A 16,489-nucleotide genomic window follows, 5' to 3' on the forward strand; every position below is an offset into this window, starting at 1 on the left:
AATATATTGTGTTTATCTTGAATTTCAAAGTTGAAGACACACTCACACAACTCATGCACTGCTTCAACTAAAAGCTCTCACTAAAGTTAAATGTCACTGCACACTCACTCTCTCATTCATTCCCCTCTTCTCTCTTTCCTTCTTTTCTTTACCACCAAAAAGATAAGCTGATCCATCCATGGATCAATGATGGATACCCTAAGCCAAAATGCTGCTACCAAACACATTAACACAAGAGGACAAAACTGACCCAGTTTTTTTTTTTTTTCCATTGTTACGTGGCATTTCCATACCCAAACTAGTCAAATCTCTGCAAACGCTTGTTACTGCTCTATAGCTGTACGGGACCCACTCTTTCTCCTTCCCTTCTTTCTATTTATGCTGTTTCCTCCACCATTTTTCATACACCGTTGATTAAAACACTAACCAAAGAAAAGGCGTAGAATGAAACATGGTTGGTCTTAGCGTAGTGCTGGAAGTTCAGAAAGGTTGTATCAGTAAAAAGACACCTCAAGTCATTAACAAAACCACCATTTTGTCCACCACCACCACCCACAAAAAACCACCCCTTTCTCCTTCTCCTTCTCCTTTTCAAACCCCCACTTTTCTAGACCAATGCTTTCTCTGTGGGAAGAGACTCTCGCCAGGGAAAGATATCTACATGTACAAGTGAGTCCTTTTAATCAAAATAAACAATATGTTTGTTTTTTTCTGTTTTTACTGTAGCATGGTGTGATCCATTATCCATACAACCTACATTATTTGGTCTGTTAGATATAAGACTTTTGCTTTTGTTGTTGTTGTGTTGTTATTTTCAGATCTTATGGTATCTGGATCTTTTGTTTGTTTATCGATGTTATTGAAGTTGTTTTTTTTCTTTTGGGGTGTGGTTGAAACGAAACATGAACATTGTAGAGGGGACAGGGCATTTTGCAGCGTGGAGTGCAGATGCAAGCAGATTTTTTCGGACGAGGAAGAAGCTATTAAGAAAGAGAAGTGTTGTTTGGCTGCAATGAGGCCCACATCGTCTTCGTATTCATCTTCTTCAACCTCACGTCATCATCGGAAAGAAACAAGAAACCGTGGTGTTGGTTTTTTTTAAGGAAGAAATCACGAGATTGTAATTTTTTTTTTTTGCACTCGCATTCCAGTTTTACCCACTATTTATTTGGTTAATGACAGCACAGGCCTTGTCCTTTTTGCTTCCTAGTATGAAGCCAAAAAATGTCCTTTCAGCTTTTCATTTTTTGGGGTCCAACTTCTAGCTGTACCTGAGACCTGATGAATGGTTTGGTTCCACTGCTCAGAAACCGAACCCACACAGAAACACTTCCATGTTTTGTCTTTTATTTCATTTTTAGTTGCTGACAGTTGGAAGGGTATTTGTGGCAATGCATTCTGAAATATTAGAATTCATGTTGATGATGGTGATTGAAAGTGATTTTGAGAAGAGTAATTAAGCTTAAACTGAGTTCTTAACAGGGTGAAGTGAGATATTAATGGTGGAAGATGATTGATTGATTGATTGATAGATAGAGTGAGTGGATTTTCCTTGGGGCTTGTGGCATGAAAGAGCGGTGATTGTTTTTAACCAAAATGACAATGGAATACAGAGATCAAGTTTCCATGCATTTGTGGAGTTGTCGGGGTAAGTACGAATGCCACATTTGTAGTTAGGTATGCAATGTTTCACATTTCTAGCTACCTCTCTCAGCTGCTCATGGAACGCACTTCCCTCTTTAAAGTATGCTGCTAGGCTAAATATCAAGTTATAAATTTTTAGATTTTTATACTTAGAAATCCAAATATAAGTTTATCTTTCGCATTTTATAGAAATAAAATAATTGAGTAATTTATAAGAAAAATCTCATAAATTTATCGTAGATTTTAAATTAAAAATAATATTAAGTTTAATTAACATTGGACTCAAATAACTTTAGTGGTTATATATATATATATATATATATATATATATATATATATATATAATAATTTTTATTTTTATTTAAATAATTTGATGTAAAAAGTAAATTTAAAGCAATTAAATTAGAGTTAAAATAAAAATATATTAAAGTGAATTATTTTATAAAATATCAAAATTTAAATTAAATTTATTTTGTTTTATTTTTTTTCTCTTTCATGATCACATGTGTTTTCCTGTTGAATCTTATGTCTCGGATTGGTCAGGGTTGTAATCTTAGGACCACTAGATTGGGTATGAAAAAGAATTGCATTTCTTCTTGCACCCCTCTTTTGTTTTTTCCTCTGCACTCCATAAAACCTGCAATCCCAAAATCAATCCTCACTAAGCGTATAATAAAAATTTCTGCATTTTTTTTTCTTCTGGATTGAGTATTTAGGAAAATATATCTTGAGAACATTCTATCCAAAATATATTTTCTATATATTTTAAAATGAGTGTGCCGGAAATTACTTCCAAATCTGTAAATATTTTCTGAAATGCTCGATCTGAAATATAAAAGAAATATTTTGAAAAATACTTTTAAATCTGAAAGCATCTTGCAAAACCTTTAATTTGAATTTTTTTTTATACTTTCCGGTTTCGAAATAGATATTCCAAAAGACATTTTTCAGATTCAAAATTTTTCAGAATGTTAATTCTGGAATATATCTAAAAAATAATTTCAACCGTGAATCCGGGACAATGAATCTAAGGTCTTCTTGATCGTTTTCATTCTCATCACAACTGGAGAACGATGAGGGAGAAATGCCTCAATAGGGATTTTAATAAATTTTGACTGGAAGATAAAATAGGGATATCATAATTTATGGGGACGCGTGAAGAAAAAAAAGTTGCAAGAAGAAATCCCTATCTTGTTTATAAAAAAATAATTGTCCACATGCTACAGTTGAGGGAGCCCATGCCAATGGACCACTGAATGACTTACTTTTAGGGAATTTCTACTGTGTTCCCGATTTTTCTTCCTGCACCCCAGCTTTTACTACACTAACTATTATGTCTCTACAAAAAATATATATACATTATTAAATAAATAAGGTCAGCAATAGTTATTGTTTATCAACCATTATTTACTACACTCAACAATCTTTTTCACTTTAAATAGCCACTCCAGGTTCACAAATTTAATTCAATCAGGTACCATTTTTATTTCCTTTTGAGAACTTTGTTTTTGTGTGATTGGAGTGTATTAAGTGGTATTTGTTAGGAGTGTTAAAACAGGTCAATTCGGCCCATTTAGGCTCCGGATCAATTTTGGCCCACTTAAAACAAGTCGGATCACATTGGCTTGCCAAGTGAAACGGAATTACCTATTCAATTCGGTCGGTCAGCTTTGACTTTTTTTTTTAGATTTTGAATTGGAGGCCAAAATCATATTTGATCTTTTTTTCATATTCCATAGTAGAGGTCCAAAGAAACAACTATACAGTATGGAGATCTTATGTTACCAAATAATTAATTGACCCAAGTACATTTTTTCCTTTCATGAACAGTAGAATAAAAATCTAATTTAAGAAAAATAATCACATGTGAACTAAAACAGGTTCAGCCAATAATAAGCATTGAGGAATGAAACAAAATGACATAACCCAGTCAAAAAAAACACAAATAGCAACCCAAGCAGTAACACAAATGTCTATTAAAACAACAACACAAACAACAATTAAAGCAACCTAACATCACAAATGTGTGTGTAGTGTGGTCTGGTAACTCACTAACAACAACATTGTATGCTAAAAACAACAATACAACACAAATAAGCGGCAGCCCAACAACAAACATCTTAATTACAACAATTTACTATACAAACATCAATAAATAGTCCAACAATTGTTATTTTTTTTAAATCAATGATTAAATATAGTTATATCCAATCCAAAGAAGCCAATTACGATAATAACTATGAAATCAAAATTCGGAGAAATAACAGCAACACCAATCACATGATGTCTCGACAACAATTACAAAAACACCATTCACAACAACACCTTAAATTACCTAATAAATAAAATGTTTATGCTATTGAACACTTAAAATACTCAAATATCATACATAAAAAAATATTTATTTGACATGCATTATTTGAACATAATTGCACAAAGATTGTGATAAGAAGAGAAGTATCTTGGAAATATAAATGAATTTTGTAACAAACCAAACAAATTAAAAGAAAAACAAAATAGAGCACACACATGCACGCACATACACTAAGTCAATTTGGAGATTCTCCATCAAAACGGAGATGAGTTCAAACAATACCCAAGTGGATGAGTTTATTTGTCCTCCCTACATAAAGGATGTGGGAGAAAAATGTAATTGTTGGAATTTTATAATTAATCTACGGGTCTTAAAGCGAGTTTAGCCAGCCGGGCCAACCCGTTAGCCCATTAAGGAAATAGCGGGTTGAGTTGAAATTTTCAACCCGCCAATTTGTTTTGGTCTGGCTCGCCTATTCTGTCAAATTGGTGGGTTTGCCCGGTCCATTGAGCCATTTTATTTATTTATTTTAATTTTTAATTTTAATTCTTTTTTAGTTTTAACAAATAAAAATAAAATTTTTTTTTCTATTATATTTTTGTATAAATGTAAATATGCAATACTGTTTTAATTTAAATCATTGACCCAAATAAATTAAGTTCTGATTATTAGTTATAATACAATAATTTAACATGTAAATATAATAATTATTTTAATTTATTCAATTAAAGATATTAACTGATCAATTAAAAGCTTGAAAAATATTTATATAATTAAATATGCTCTAAATATTTGTTTATAAGTAAATGTATAACAAATTTTATAAATCAAAATAGAAAAAAGTGGTAGGGCAGCTCGCCAATTTGTCTTGTGATGAGAGATGGTTGTAATTTCTGACTCATTTTTCAGTGACGAACTAGTCCGATTCGATTGTTTTTTGTGAGCTAAGGGCGGAAAAGGCCAAAACGAGACAGACTAGCCCGTTTTGTCACCTAATGTAATCCATCAATTATATATTTTAAAAAACATTAAAAATTGTATATTTAAGTAATAATAACAATACATATTACATTTTATAAATTCATTTAATAATTTTTTTACTCCTCCATAAGAATAAAAATGCAAAGACTTTATTAAATATATTTTAATTGTGATCTAATATATTTTTAAAAGTAAAAATTGAATAAAATTACTGACAATTAAAAGTAAAATTACTAAACAATTGAGAAATAAAACCAAGGATGGTTAAAAATTATGATATTAAAATTAGAAAGAAACGTAAAGATTAAAATTGTGAATTTCGTAAAATATAGAATCCAAAATTTGAATTAAGTGCAATAAATTTATAAATTAAATTATCCGTATCTAAAATTTCTATTTAATATTGTTGTAAATAATCATTTAATACTCTCTGAGATGTTTGAAGGATAGGTGATGGTATTTTTTATTTTTGTTGCACCTTGAAAATATCAATCTTGCTCTATCTTATCTGTTAGTCTCCCTTAGACTATATATGTTATTTTTCATTTAATTATATTTAAAAAATATATTTATTTTTTGTGTATTCTGTACACGGAAGGAAAATATAAAATTAAAAAGTATTTGAAAAATTAGACATGTTAAAGCGAGTCAAACTGTAATCAGATATGTCAGTCCGTGAAGAAAAGAACGGGTCAGATTGGAGTTTTCAACCTATCAACCCGCTGTGTCCTGGTCCACCTAGTTTGTTAGGGCGAGCCAGCTCGTTCGTCCCGGTCAGCCGACCTGTTTTTTTTTTATTTGTATCTTTTATTTTTTATGTTTAAAAAATAGAAATAATTAAAAATATATATATTATATTATATAAACAAATTTATATAATGAATAAATTTTATAACCAAATATTTTAAAAAATTAAAAAAATTTAAAAACAATTAAAAGAAAAGTGGCGGACCAACTTGCCGTCCTGCTCTGAGAGACAGGTTATAATGTTTTTCGGTGGTGGACCAGTCCAATCCAACTCATTTTTTGATGAACCAAGGACAATGCGAGTTAAAATGAACCGGACTAACCCATTTGTTACCCCAGTAAAAATAAAATGAAGGTGATAGTAATGTAATGAATATACCTTTACATATGTGTGTACTTATTAATATATGTATTTATTAAATAATTTTTGTAAAAGTTAAAATTAAATTAAAGAAATTGTTATAGAATTTAATATCAAATATTAATTAATAATAAAGAAATTTATAGGGTGCAGAATAAATTAAAGGGATGAAATTTTCCGTCTTTTTAATTTTAAAATTTCAAATACTGTCATTTTATTTTTCAAATTTTTAATATAGTTTTACTTTATTTTGACATATAATTTAATCTCGTATATAACATGATAAATCTAACTAATTTTATTAAGATAAATTTAAAAAATGATTTAGATAACGTTTTATAAAAATAAAATTTAAGTCTAATATTACTTTTACACACAATTATATATTTGTAAACAATATAAGACCTCGTATATATCGTGTTATATAATCTCATGTGACATATTACCAATACTTAATTTCCAAATAACATTGAGAAAAAAAAATTGAATTATTACATATTTTTGCAATATTGTTAATTTCTTAACGATGTTGACAAAAAGTATACTAGATTATTCCATTTTTTTTTCAAAAGGTCATAAAATTAAAAAATAATATAGAAATAAACTTAAAAATAGTTGGATAAAATAAATTATTCAATCCAAAGAAAATTTATGACATCCATTAAAAAAAATTCCTCTTATATGAGTATGTAAAAACACAAAAGTGTCTTGCTAATAGATTAATAGAATATGTTGTTCGAAAAAGTGTCTCGGAATTGTTTTAATCTTTAATAATCAATTATGTAGCTATCACAATTAATTATAAATTTAGTAGTATTATTATTATAATATTAAGGAAAAATGTTTTTTTAATAATAATAAACCAATTTATATAGTAATCAATAATAAATAAAATAACTTATCTTTCTTCTAATTTATTTTCAACTAAATAACCTTTATTTTCATTTATTTCTCAAATTTTTTCTTCTACTTCCTCTATTATTTTTCTCTCACCTAAACCAAGCCTTTGGGAAGTGATGGTGAAATTTAGTGAAAGAAAAAAAAATACTTACATTTATCTCATCAAAATAGAGAAAACATTAATTATTGATTATTTTTTAAACTCCACTTATGTAAATTAACAATTTGACAGAGTAAATTTTAATAAATAAATAACTTTTATTATAGGTATAAATTAAGATAATTATTAAAGAATTAACTAATGTAATATAAGCGCCATTTGTAATTAGTTAAATTTGAAGGTAAAATTAGAAAAGCTATTTCAGAAGTTCAGAATGGTGTGATGTGATGTATTGTTATATAGTAGTTATTTTATTATTTGGATTAGAGCCAAGTTTTTCCTACTAAACAGGACATTCCGTTCACGTCACTTCTTGTTATTTCATATTCAATTTCTTTTCCATCTTCATATCAAATCTGAATAATCGAAAACCAGAGGAATCGCATCACAGCACAATGGGTAGCAGAAGAGGGCACACGCAAATGGACGTTGGCTCCGATGGGGTTGCCGTCATCACCATCGTCAATCCTCCCGTCAATTCCCTCTCCTTTGACGGTACACACTTTCGCCTTTTTCTTTTAGCTCGGAAACCATTTCTTCATCGTCTCTTTAGTGCTTCTTTGATTTCTAGTTCCACCACGAGTTAACCGAAGTCTCTCATGATTTGTTGTGCCTTCAGTCATGTATTCTGAAAACAGAAATGATTTTAACTTAAAACAGCTTGGAACAGTCTTTTTAAGTTGGATTAAGAATTTTACTATTAACTTCAAAATCAATTTTATCGAAATTGATTTTGCCAGCAATCACCCAGGCACACAGTAGATTGCATTTACTGCCTGTTTTCTCGCCAATCTTGATGATGATGTGATAGTAGAACCATGCTTTTATATTTATATAACGGATTTGGGATTGCTCCGTGAAATTAATCAGCGTTTTTCTGATTAATGCCACTGCATGTTGTGAAACGTTGATGTGTGTTTCGATGTGCATGTGCATATTTCAGTATGGGTTAAATATGTTTTTGTTTCCTTAATTTTGACTGAATTTTGGAATTAATCTATTTCAAAACTTTGAATCAATTTAGTTATTTATCTTTTGAAATACGTAAATTTAGTTATTTTAATCAAATTTTGTTAAGTTTTTTTTTTTTTTATATTTCAAGCACGTTTCATAATAGTATTTGACTTAACATTAAAGCAAAAAACGTATAAACAACTCAAATATAATGCTGAAATGCGTACGAAACATCATATAAACCTAACAAAATTTGATTAAAATGACTAAATACACGTATTTCGAAAGATAAAGGACTAAATTGGTCCAAAATTTTGAAATGTACTAATTCTAAAATTTACTGAAAATTGAGGGACAAAAAACATATTTAACCCTTTCGGTATCATTTTACATTTTCTTCACGTTGTTTTTTCTATTACTTATTGTTGCTTTATGTTGCTCATCTGTCTCCCTGTGTCTCTTTTTGTCTCTAGTATTGAACAGTTTAAAGGAGAGTTTTGATCAGGCGATAAAGAGGAATGATGTCAAGGCAATTGTCGTTACAGGTATTGTGATTTGCTTTTGACCAGAACAGTTTCTAAGCTTGGTGCGGGGAAGGGACAACACTTAAGTTTGTTCAATTTAACAAGATAGAATCCGTAATTAGGTAGGGGTTGATATTGAAAGTAGTAACCATGATTTGGCAGGGACAATGTAAAACAAATAAATTTCTTAGAAGTAATTTGTTCTAAGGGATCAATGTAAAACCAAAACTTATAATAAGAAGAAGATAATGTGATAAATAGCCACCAATTGAGCCTATAACCTTTTACCCAAGTCCCCACCCTTCATTAGCAATGACCAAGTGACAACTTTGGATGTAGTTATCCCTGTCAAATTAAAAGTACCTGATCAAATGAAATGCTATTATACAAATGTTAGTAATAGTTATGACTTTCAACCATCTAGAATGATCATTCTCACTCAACTCGACTAACTTCTATGACATAATTTTGACATTTGATAAGCACAGAATTTTCAAACTACAAAGAACTAATTACAATTGAGAAGTACAAAAGGGAAAAGAAAAATGAAGCAGCAGGCTAGTTTTTGTGCTTCGCCAAAGATATTTTTTGGCCAACTCCACATAATTATAACTGAATCTTGTCACATGTATTAGGTGCAAAGGGAAAATTTTCTGGAGGTTTTGATATTTCTGCATTTGGTGGCATTCAAGAGGCCAAAGGTACTTAAACAATTTTGGGTGACTTTCTAAATTTCAATAATTGACATTCGTACTAATTTTCTAACTCTTTCCTCTCCCCTCTTATAGAGCGTCCAAAACCTGGTCTTATATCAGTAGAAATCATCACCGATACTATTGAAGGTACTTCGTTTTTTTAAATTCTTTATTTTTTATTTGTTTTCATTTTGTTATATGTTAAATTATTCCACTTAATTTTTCAGCGTCTAGGAAACCATCAGTTGCTGCCATTGATGGCCTTGCCTTGGGTGGGGGTTTAGAAGTTGCAATGGTACACTTTACCCACTAGTTAGGAAGAAACATTTCCTCTTATTTTTCTGCAAAATTTACCAATTCTTTCTTATACAGGCATGCAATGCTCGGTTATCAACTCCAACTTCTCAATTAGGCTTGCCTGAACTTCAGCTTGGAATAATTCCAGGATTTGGAGGTACTATCTGATTCCTCCCTATTTTGATCAAATTAACTTGTATTTTGTGTATGAATTCAAATTAAATTCTTCTGTATACATAACTTTTTTATTATTTATTTTGAAAACATACTTGTAACCTTCATGACTGGACATTGTTGAGTGACATGAGCTACAGAGGAAAGCTGATTGAATATCAAGTTTTACATGCTTTTAATGAAGTAATGAACTAACTAAAAGTTTGGTTAAATACCTTAATTCGCACATTTGACGGGGCTAGAATAATTTGTAAAAGGAAGTTAGACTATGAGTAACAGTGAATGTCTTGTAACTAAATGTTCTCCTCACTATATTTTTCTTTAGTATTGCTAACCTGGATTTTAAATTGTCTTAGGAACTCAGCGGCTTCCTCGTCTTGTTGGTTTGCCAAAGGCACTTGAGATGATACTGGTATGCTACATTTTATGCTTTCATTTTATAACTTTGCTATTCTGTTAAATGTGAAGAAGGTATCTGAAAAACTGGTATATTCAAACTCAAGGTTGGTAATCAGTCTAACAGCTTTGCACTTTTATGTTTGAAATTTGTTGGATAGATATCACCAGATTTTTTGGTTTAGTTCTTCACTTCGAGTGGAATTGTACTTTCCATTTTAACACAGTATTCAAGATTAGTGGTTTGGCTTCAATGTGCTTGTGTAGTGATTTTCAATTAACTTTTTTAACACTTCATTTTAAAAAAATCCAGGCTTCAAAACCAGTCAGAGGGAAGGAGGCTTTTAGTTTGGGGCTTGTTGATGGTTTAGTGCAACCTAATGATTTGGTAAACACTGCACGCCAGTGGGCCTTGGATATATTGGGCCACCGACGACCATGGGTTGCTAGTCTTTATAAGACCGACAAATTGGAACCCCTTGGGGAAGCAAGAGAGATTTTGAAATTTGCGCGAGCTCAGGCTCGAAAGAGGGCTCCTAACCTCTATCATCCTTTGGTTTGCATTGATGTTATTGAGGCAGGAATAGTGGCTGGTCCACGTGCAGGACTCTGGAAGGTTGTTATCTGTCTACACCAGTATATCCCTTTTCCCCTTCATATTACTGTTGCGTAAATATGTATGACTTTGTGTTTAATTTTTGTAGGAAGCCGAAGCCTTCGAACAACTTGTGCAGTCAGATATTTGCAAAGGCTTAGTTCACGTATTTTTTGCTCAAAGAGGAACAACCAAGGTTTGTTTGGGTTGTGTCTTAATTTTTTACCTTTGCTTTTTTCCAATTCAAGTGACAAAACTATCTATTAAGACAAAAATAGCTTATATTTTTTAATACCATACTTTAAACCTTTAATAGAAAGGTTAAATGTTGTCAAAATATTTAGTGTTTGGACATAATTGAAAACGGACACACAAATCACTGAGAGTAGCTTCTGCCTCAGATTGATGAGAGGTTGTTGTTGTTGATATACGTTAACAAATGATTTTAAATGTCCGCTTATTTCTAAATGTTGTATTTAATTTAGTTAATGTTTTGAAAAGAAAGACTCTTCTACTCTTTTCTCTCTCCTCTATGTCCATACCCCTTCGGTGTGGAGCTAATGGACCTTTTTCAATGTTTTTAATCATTCATTAGTATGGGATGTTCAGTGGAGTACTTAAGGGATTTAGTTCTTCCCCATTGAAAAGGTACCTTTTGATGGGTTATATTTTTTTTCATATATATGGTTTATGGTTATAGTCATTGAGAGATTGTGGTTCCATATGGTTATATGACATTAGTCTTACACATATAAGGCATTTGACACCACTTTTACACCAAAACCTTAAGACAATGGTGTTATGAGTCTTTATTCTTATATAGTGTTTAACTTTGTCTTTTCTATCCAATGTGGGACTTTTGACTCACACTTGGACTATTCCCAACAATCTCCCCTCAAGGGAGAGTCCATTTTTTTTTTCATATGATATATTTCCCTTCAGGTGTATGTATGAGTGACCCATTTTTGGTTATGGTTATGCGGTCAGTCACTTTGGTGACCCCTTTGGTTATGGTTATGCAGTCAGTCACTTTGAACCATCGGCTCTGATAGCACTGATGGGTTATATTTTTTTTTCATATATATGGTTTATGGTTATAGTCATTGAGAGATTTGGTTCCATATGGTTATATGATATTAGTCTTACACATATAAGGCATTTGATATCACTTTTACACAGGGAATGGTGTTATGGGTCTTTATTCTTATATAGTGTTTAACTTTGTCTTTTCTATCCAATGTGGGACTTTTGACTCACACTTGAACTATTTCCAATACCTTTCAAGGAATGTTCCTTGAGTGGTTATTGGTATTGGATTTTGTTTATTGGTGTCTCAGAAGAAGGAATTATCTATGGAGTGGTTGACTAAAAGGGATGAGTGAAGCATCACATTATCGTTGGGACATTTACTCTTAGGAATAGGGCCATGATCAAAACTTATCTATTATGGAGTGTCTTAAGCCCCACATTTTGTAGTATCAAATGCTCGATGGAGTATTTAAGTGCTTTCCTTCACCCGCGGGTAACTAACTTTTAACACATTTCCTTTTCGTTTGTTATCTTTTCTTGAACACTTCCATTTAAGCACTATGGGTTCAAAACTTTTTGATTCACTGAAGACTGTTCGGTAGCTTCCTTATCTTCGGATACATCTCATGTCAAATGAAATTAGCATCACTTTGTCATTCCCAATTACCCTTCCAACTCATCTTAAAACGTATCTTAAATTTGAAAGTGGTGTTTTCTTGCCAGAGGTTTTATTGGATTGTTTAAAAGTTGCATATTGTCTATAATAAGGTTTGGGGAATCCACCAACCTTGAGCTAACTTTTCGAATTAGGTTAGGCTTGATGTTGGGTCACTTGCAAATGTTCAATCTGGCAAACTTCAAAATATATGTATCATCCTAGACCTGGATATGAGGCAAAGTTAAGATGAGAAACATTAGCTAGGAATATAGTCATAGTCCTTATAATGTTTGGGCAATCCTCCTCTCTGTGACCTTGATTTTGGAGTCCAGTTAGGATCGATTTATCTTTTTTATAAAGACAAAGGTTTTGAAGCTGCATTAGCTAGCCTGTAAAGGTCTATTTATTTATTTTTTTTTTGTATAAATTCGACAAATACGAATTTCCTAATACCTTGTGTCATGGATAGGTACCTGGGGTTACGGATCGTGGTCTGGTTCCTAGACAGATCAAGAAGGTTGCCATCCTTGGTGGAGGACTAATGGGGTCCGGAATAGCAACAGCTTTAATTCTTAGCAACTATCCTATCATCTTGAAAGAAATAAATGAGAAATTCTTGGATGCTGGTTTGAATAGGATTAAAGGTGAGAATAGATTCTTAAGAGTTGGCTCTCACCGGTCCCTATTCAATCTGCATTTTTAATGAAGGTATATGCTGTTGTTTTCCTGTTTTAATGTATTTTTTTCTTCACTATGAACAGCAAACTTAAATAGCCGTGTTAAGAAAGGTAAAATGACCAAGGAAAATTTTGAAAAGGCCATCTCTCTTGTAACCGCTTCCCTTGACTTTGAAAGCTTCAGAGATGTGGACATGGTCATTGAGGTTGTATAATGAAACTCCAAAATATATTTCCTTATTAACCGTCCTCAAGGTTGTGGTTGCATGTTATGGAAGTTATGAACTTTTGGTGTTTGATATCTCGACAGGCTGTTATTGAGAATGTGTCCTTAAAGCAGCAGATCTTTGTTGATCTTGAAAAGTATTGTCCCCCTCATTGTATACTTGCAAGTAACACTTCCACAATTGACTTGAACTTGATAGGAGAGAAGATCAAATCCAAAGATCGAATTGTTGGAGCCCATTTCTTCAGGTGGTATCTTGTATTTGGAAACTATTTTTCTCCCCGTAATGTCTTTCTGACTTAAACATCTGACTTGTGCTTACTTAGTCCTGCACATGTTATGCCACTTTTGGAAATTGTACGTACAAAGCAGACCTCTCCCCAAGTGATAGTTGACGTACTAGATATTTCAAAAAAGATAAAGAAAACACCAGTGGTGGTTGGAAACTGCACTGGATTTGCTGTTAATCGGATGTTCTTCCCGTACACGCAAGTAGGTCTCTTGCTTGTTGAACGTGGAGCAGATGTTTATCAAATTGATAGGGTAATCACCAAATTTGGAATGCCCATGGGGCCTTTCAGGTATCAATTCTCGGATAAGATCTTTATATTCATAATCAATTCTTGAAGAGTCTAATTTGTTACATATTTACTTGTGCAGATTGGTTGACCTTGTTGGATTTGGTGTGGCAATTGCTACTGGCTCGCAATTTATTCAGAATTTTCCTGAGCGAACTTATAAATCAATGCTTATTCCACTTCTACAAGAAGATAAGAGAGCTGGTAAAGATAAACACTGCATCGATTGGAATTTTGATGAGATATATGTGTGGAGTGTATTTACTAACATTGAAATGCTCGGTCATATTCTACTGAACTAATTCATGAACAATCTTTGTTTAACACACTTCTAACAGGTGAAACAACTCGCAAAGGTTTTTATTTGTATGATGATAAACGCAAGGCTAGTCCTGATCCGGAATTGAAGAACTATATTGAGAAGGCGAGGGGCATTTCTGGAGTCTCTGTTGATCCTAAGGTATTTTCAACTCTTCCTAATTCATTGCATATTTGTTGGCTGAAGAGGAAACAACATTTGAAGTCTGATTTGTTTTTAAATTTCCATTGGATAATCTGAACCTGGACAGCTTGCGAAATTACAAGAAAAGGATATCGTAGAGATGATATTCTTTCCTGTGGTGAATGAGGCTTGTCGGGTCCTTGATGAAGGTATTGCAGTCAAAGCAGCAGATCTCGATATTTCTGCTATCATGGGCATGGGGTTTCCACCTTACAGGTTTGTCTTATTATTTATTTGGCACACTTGTAAAAAAACTGTGTACATGTTCTAAAATTTTGAGGTCGATTTCGTTAGGGGAGGCATCATATTCTGGGCCGATTCTTTTGGATCGAAGTACATATATTCAAGATTAGAAAAATGGTCAGAGTTGTATGGAGAATTCTTCAAGCCCTGTGCGTACTTGGCTGCTAGAGCCGCCAAAGGAATTCCTCTGGTGAGTAAAACTATGCTCCTTTATTTCCATTTCATTTCATACAAAACCATTTGTTATTCCAGTAGGGTTTAGCCAATGTCTATTTGGTCAATGGCATTAGGTTGGGATAGTGTGCAAAGTGTTCTTTCCCTTGGTAGATTGTTTGCAGGATTATTAGATCTGTTTTTAACTCAAGAAAAGATCGAAACTTAAGGTAACTTCGTTGTCTAAAGGGCAATTCACTAACACATTGCATCTGTAGCCAGAAAATCAAGATCATCTATTATAGTTAACTCCTTTGCTTTATCAACTGCTTTAAACACTTAGCGAAGCAAACAAGCCTCAAAGAGACCAAATTAAAAATGTTTTAAGAGAGTTAACTTCCGATCCGAAGTACGATGACAGGATGAAACTTGTAATGTTTGTATGTATAATGATCAATTTAATAAAATTTTACTTATAAAGTCCAATATATGAATAAATACTACATTATATGTTTAGCTGTTTTATATTTTCTCCCTACATATAACGAAACCACATTTTAGCTTTAAAATAATTAATTGACACTTTGTTATAAATCAATTTATGTATGACTGAATTTTAATTTAAGGAAAAAATGATTTTATTTTATTATTTGATTCATATAAGTTAATTTTGATCTGTGAAAGAACTATTTAATTTATTTTTTCTGATATTTCTTTTGTAACAGTGTCTTTTGAGAAATTGTTGTAAGAATAGCTTATGTCACATCCCCCAATAGATAATGTTTGAGAATTATTTTTGCTGTCTAATGGATTTTGTCCGATTGTATTGCAGAGTGCCCCCGTGGAGCAGGCAAAGTCAAGGATGTAAGAAATAAACAGCTCATCAAGTGTTTACTCTATTGAATTTTCCTTTTCTCCTATCAAATGGTGGGAATATAGTGGTGACTTCAAAAATAGCTAATAAATAATGTATGATGAGAAAATATTTAAACAGCACTATTCTTTGGTCAAAATAAAAGTATCTAGTCTAGATAGATGTTTGTTTGTCACTAAAAATAGAGGACCAATATCAAGAGTTTGACTTAAATGGACGGTAATAAATGGTCATGGAATTAGTTTTTATGTTTTTTAATGGTAATTAAGTTAAAAACATGGATATTCGAAAAAATGAATTAAAATTTACAACATTTTTTAAGGCATAATATTATTTGCCTTAATAAGATAATTTATTACTCTTACGATAACCGATTGAGAGATATTGGATACTCCTTACATCTTATCTACAATTTTTAGTAATATCATTAAAGTATTCAATTTTATCATCTAGAAACCCGGTTATGTTATAAATTCAATAATAAACAATTGAATCTGAACTGACATATATTCAATAAAGAGAATATCATGCCGGGTCACTACTTTCTAAAAAGAAATAAAAAGGAAATTAATATTATAATAATTACAAAAATGTAAAATAAACAAAGTTCACCGCAATAAAATAAAAGAAGATAGAATAAAATTAAAGCTGTATATCCTTGTTGTATTGTTCCTGAAATTAAAAAGAAGAGATAAATAATATTTGAAGTCCTATAAGTTTTATGTGGTGAAACGATATATTTTTTTTTCATTTTGATCTATAAATATATGTTATTATTGTCATTTGAATCCTTCGTTGGGGATTAAA

General features: G+C 31.7%; 2 protein-coding genes across 2 annotated transcripts; both read left to right on the plus strand.

Moving 5' to 3' along the window:
- The first annotated feature begins 390 nt into the window (after positions 1-390).
- Positions 391-1,785, plus strand: LOC114179340 (FCS-Like Zinc finger 15-like). The gene is made up of 2 exons (XM_028065657.1): positions 391-669; positions 916-1,785. Exons 1-2 carry the CDS (start codon positions 452-454, stop codon positions 1,100-1,102), a joined length of 405 nt encoding a protein of 134 aa, XP_027921458.1. The 5' UTR covers positions 391-451; the 3' UTR covers positions 1,103-1,785.
- Positions 1,786-7,351: 5,566 nt separating this feature from the next.
- On the plus strand, positions 7,352-15,844 carry LOC114175727 (peroxisomal fatty acid beta-oxidation multifunctional protein MFP2-like). The gene is made up of 18 exons (XM_028060513.1): positions 7,352-7,602; positions 8,535-8,606; positions 9,221-9,286; positions 9,374-9,427; positions 9,508-9,575; positions 9,653-9,734; positions 10,108-10,163; positions 10,461-10,763; positions 10,852-10,938; positions 12,899-13,073; positions 13,191-13,312; positions 13,417-13,580; positions 13,659-13,913; positions 13,993-14,114; positions 14,249-14,370; positions 14,480-14,628; positions 14,707-14,845; positions 15,641-15,844. Exons 1-18 carry the CDS (start codon positions 7,503-7,505, stop codon positions 15,674-15,676), a joined length of 2,172 nt encoding a protein of 723 aa, XP_027916314.1. The 5' UTR covers positions 7,352-7,502; the 3' UTR covers positions 15,677-15,844.
- Positions 15,845-16,489: the final 645 nt, after the last annotated feature.

This window comes from Vigna unguiculata, chromosome 3, assembly GCF_004118075.2.
Source record: "Vigna unguiculata cultivar IT97K-499-35 chromosome 3, ASM411807v1, whole genome shotgun sequence".
Taxonomy (NCBI): Eukaryota; Viridiplantae; Streptophyta; class Magnoliopsida; order Fabales; family Fabaceae; genus Vigna; species Vigna unguiculata.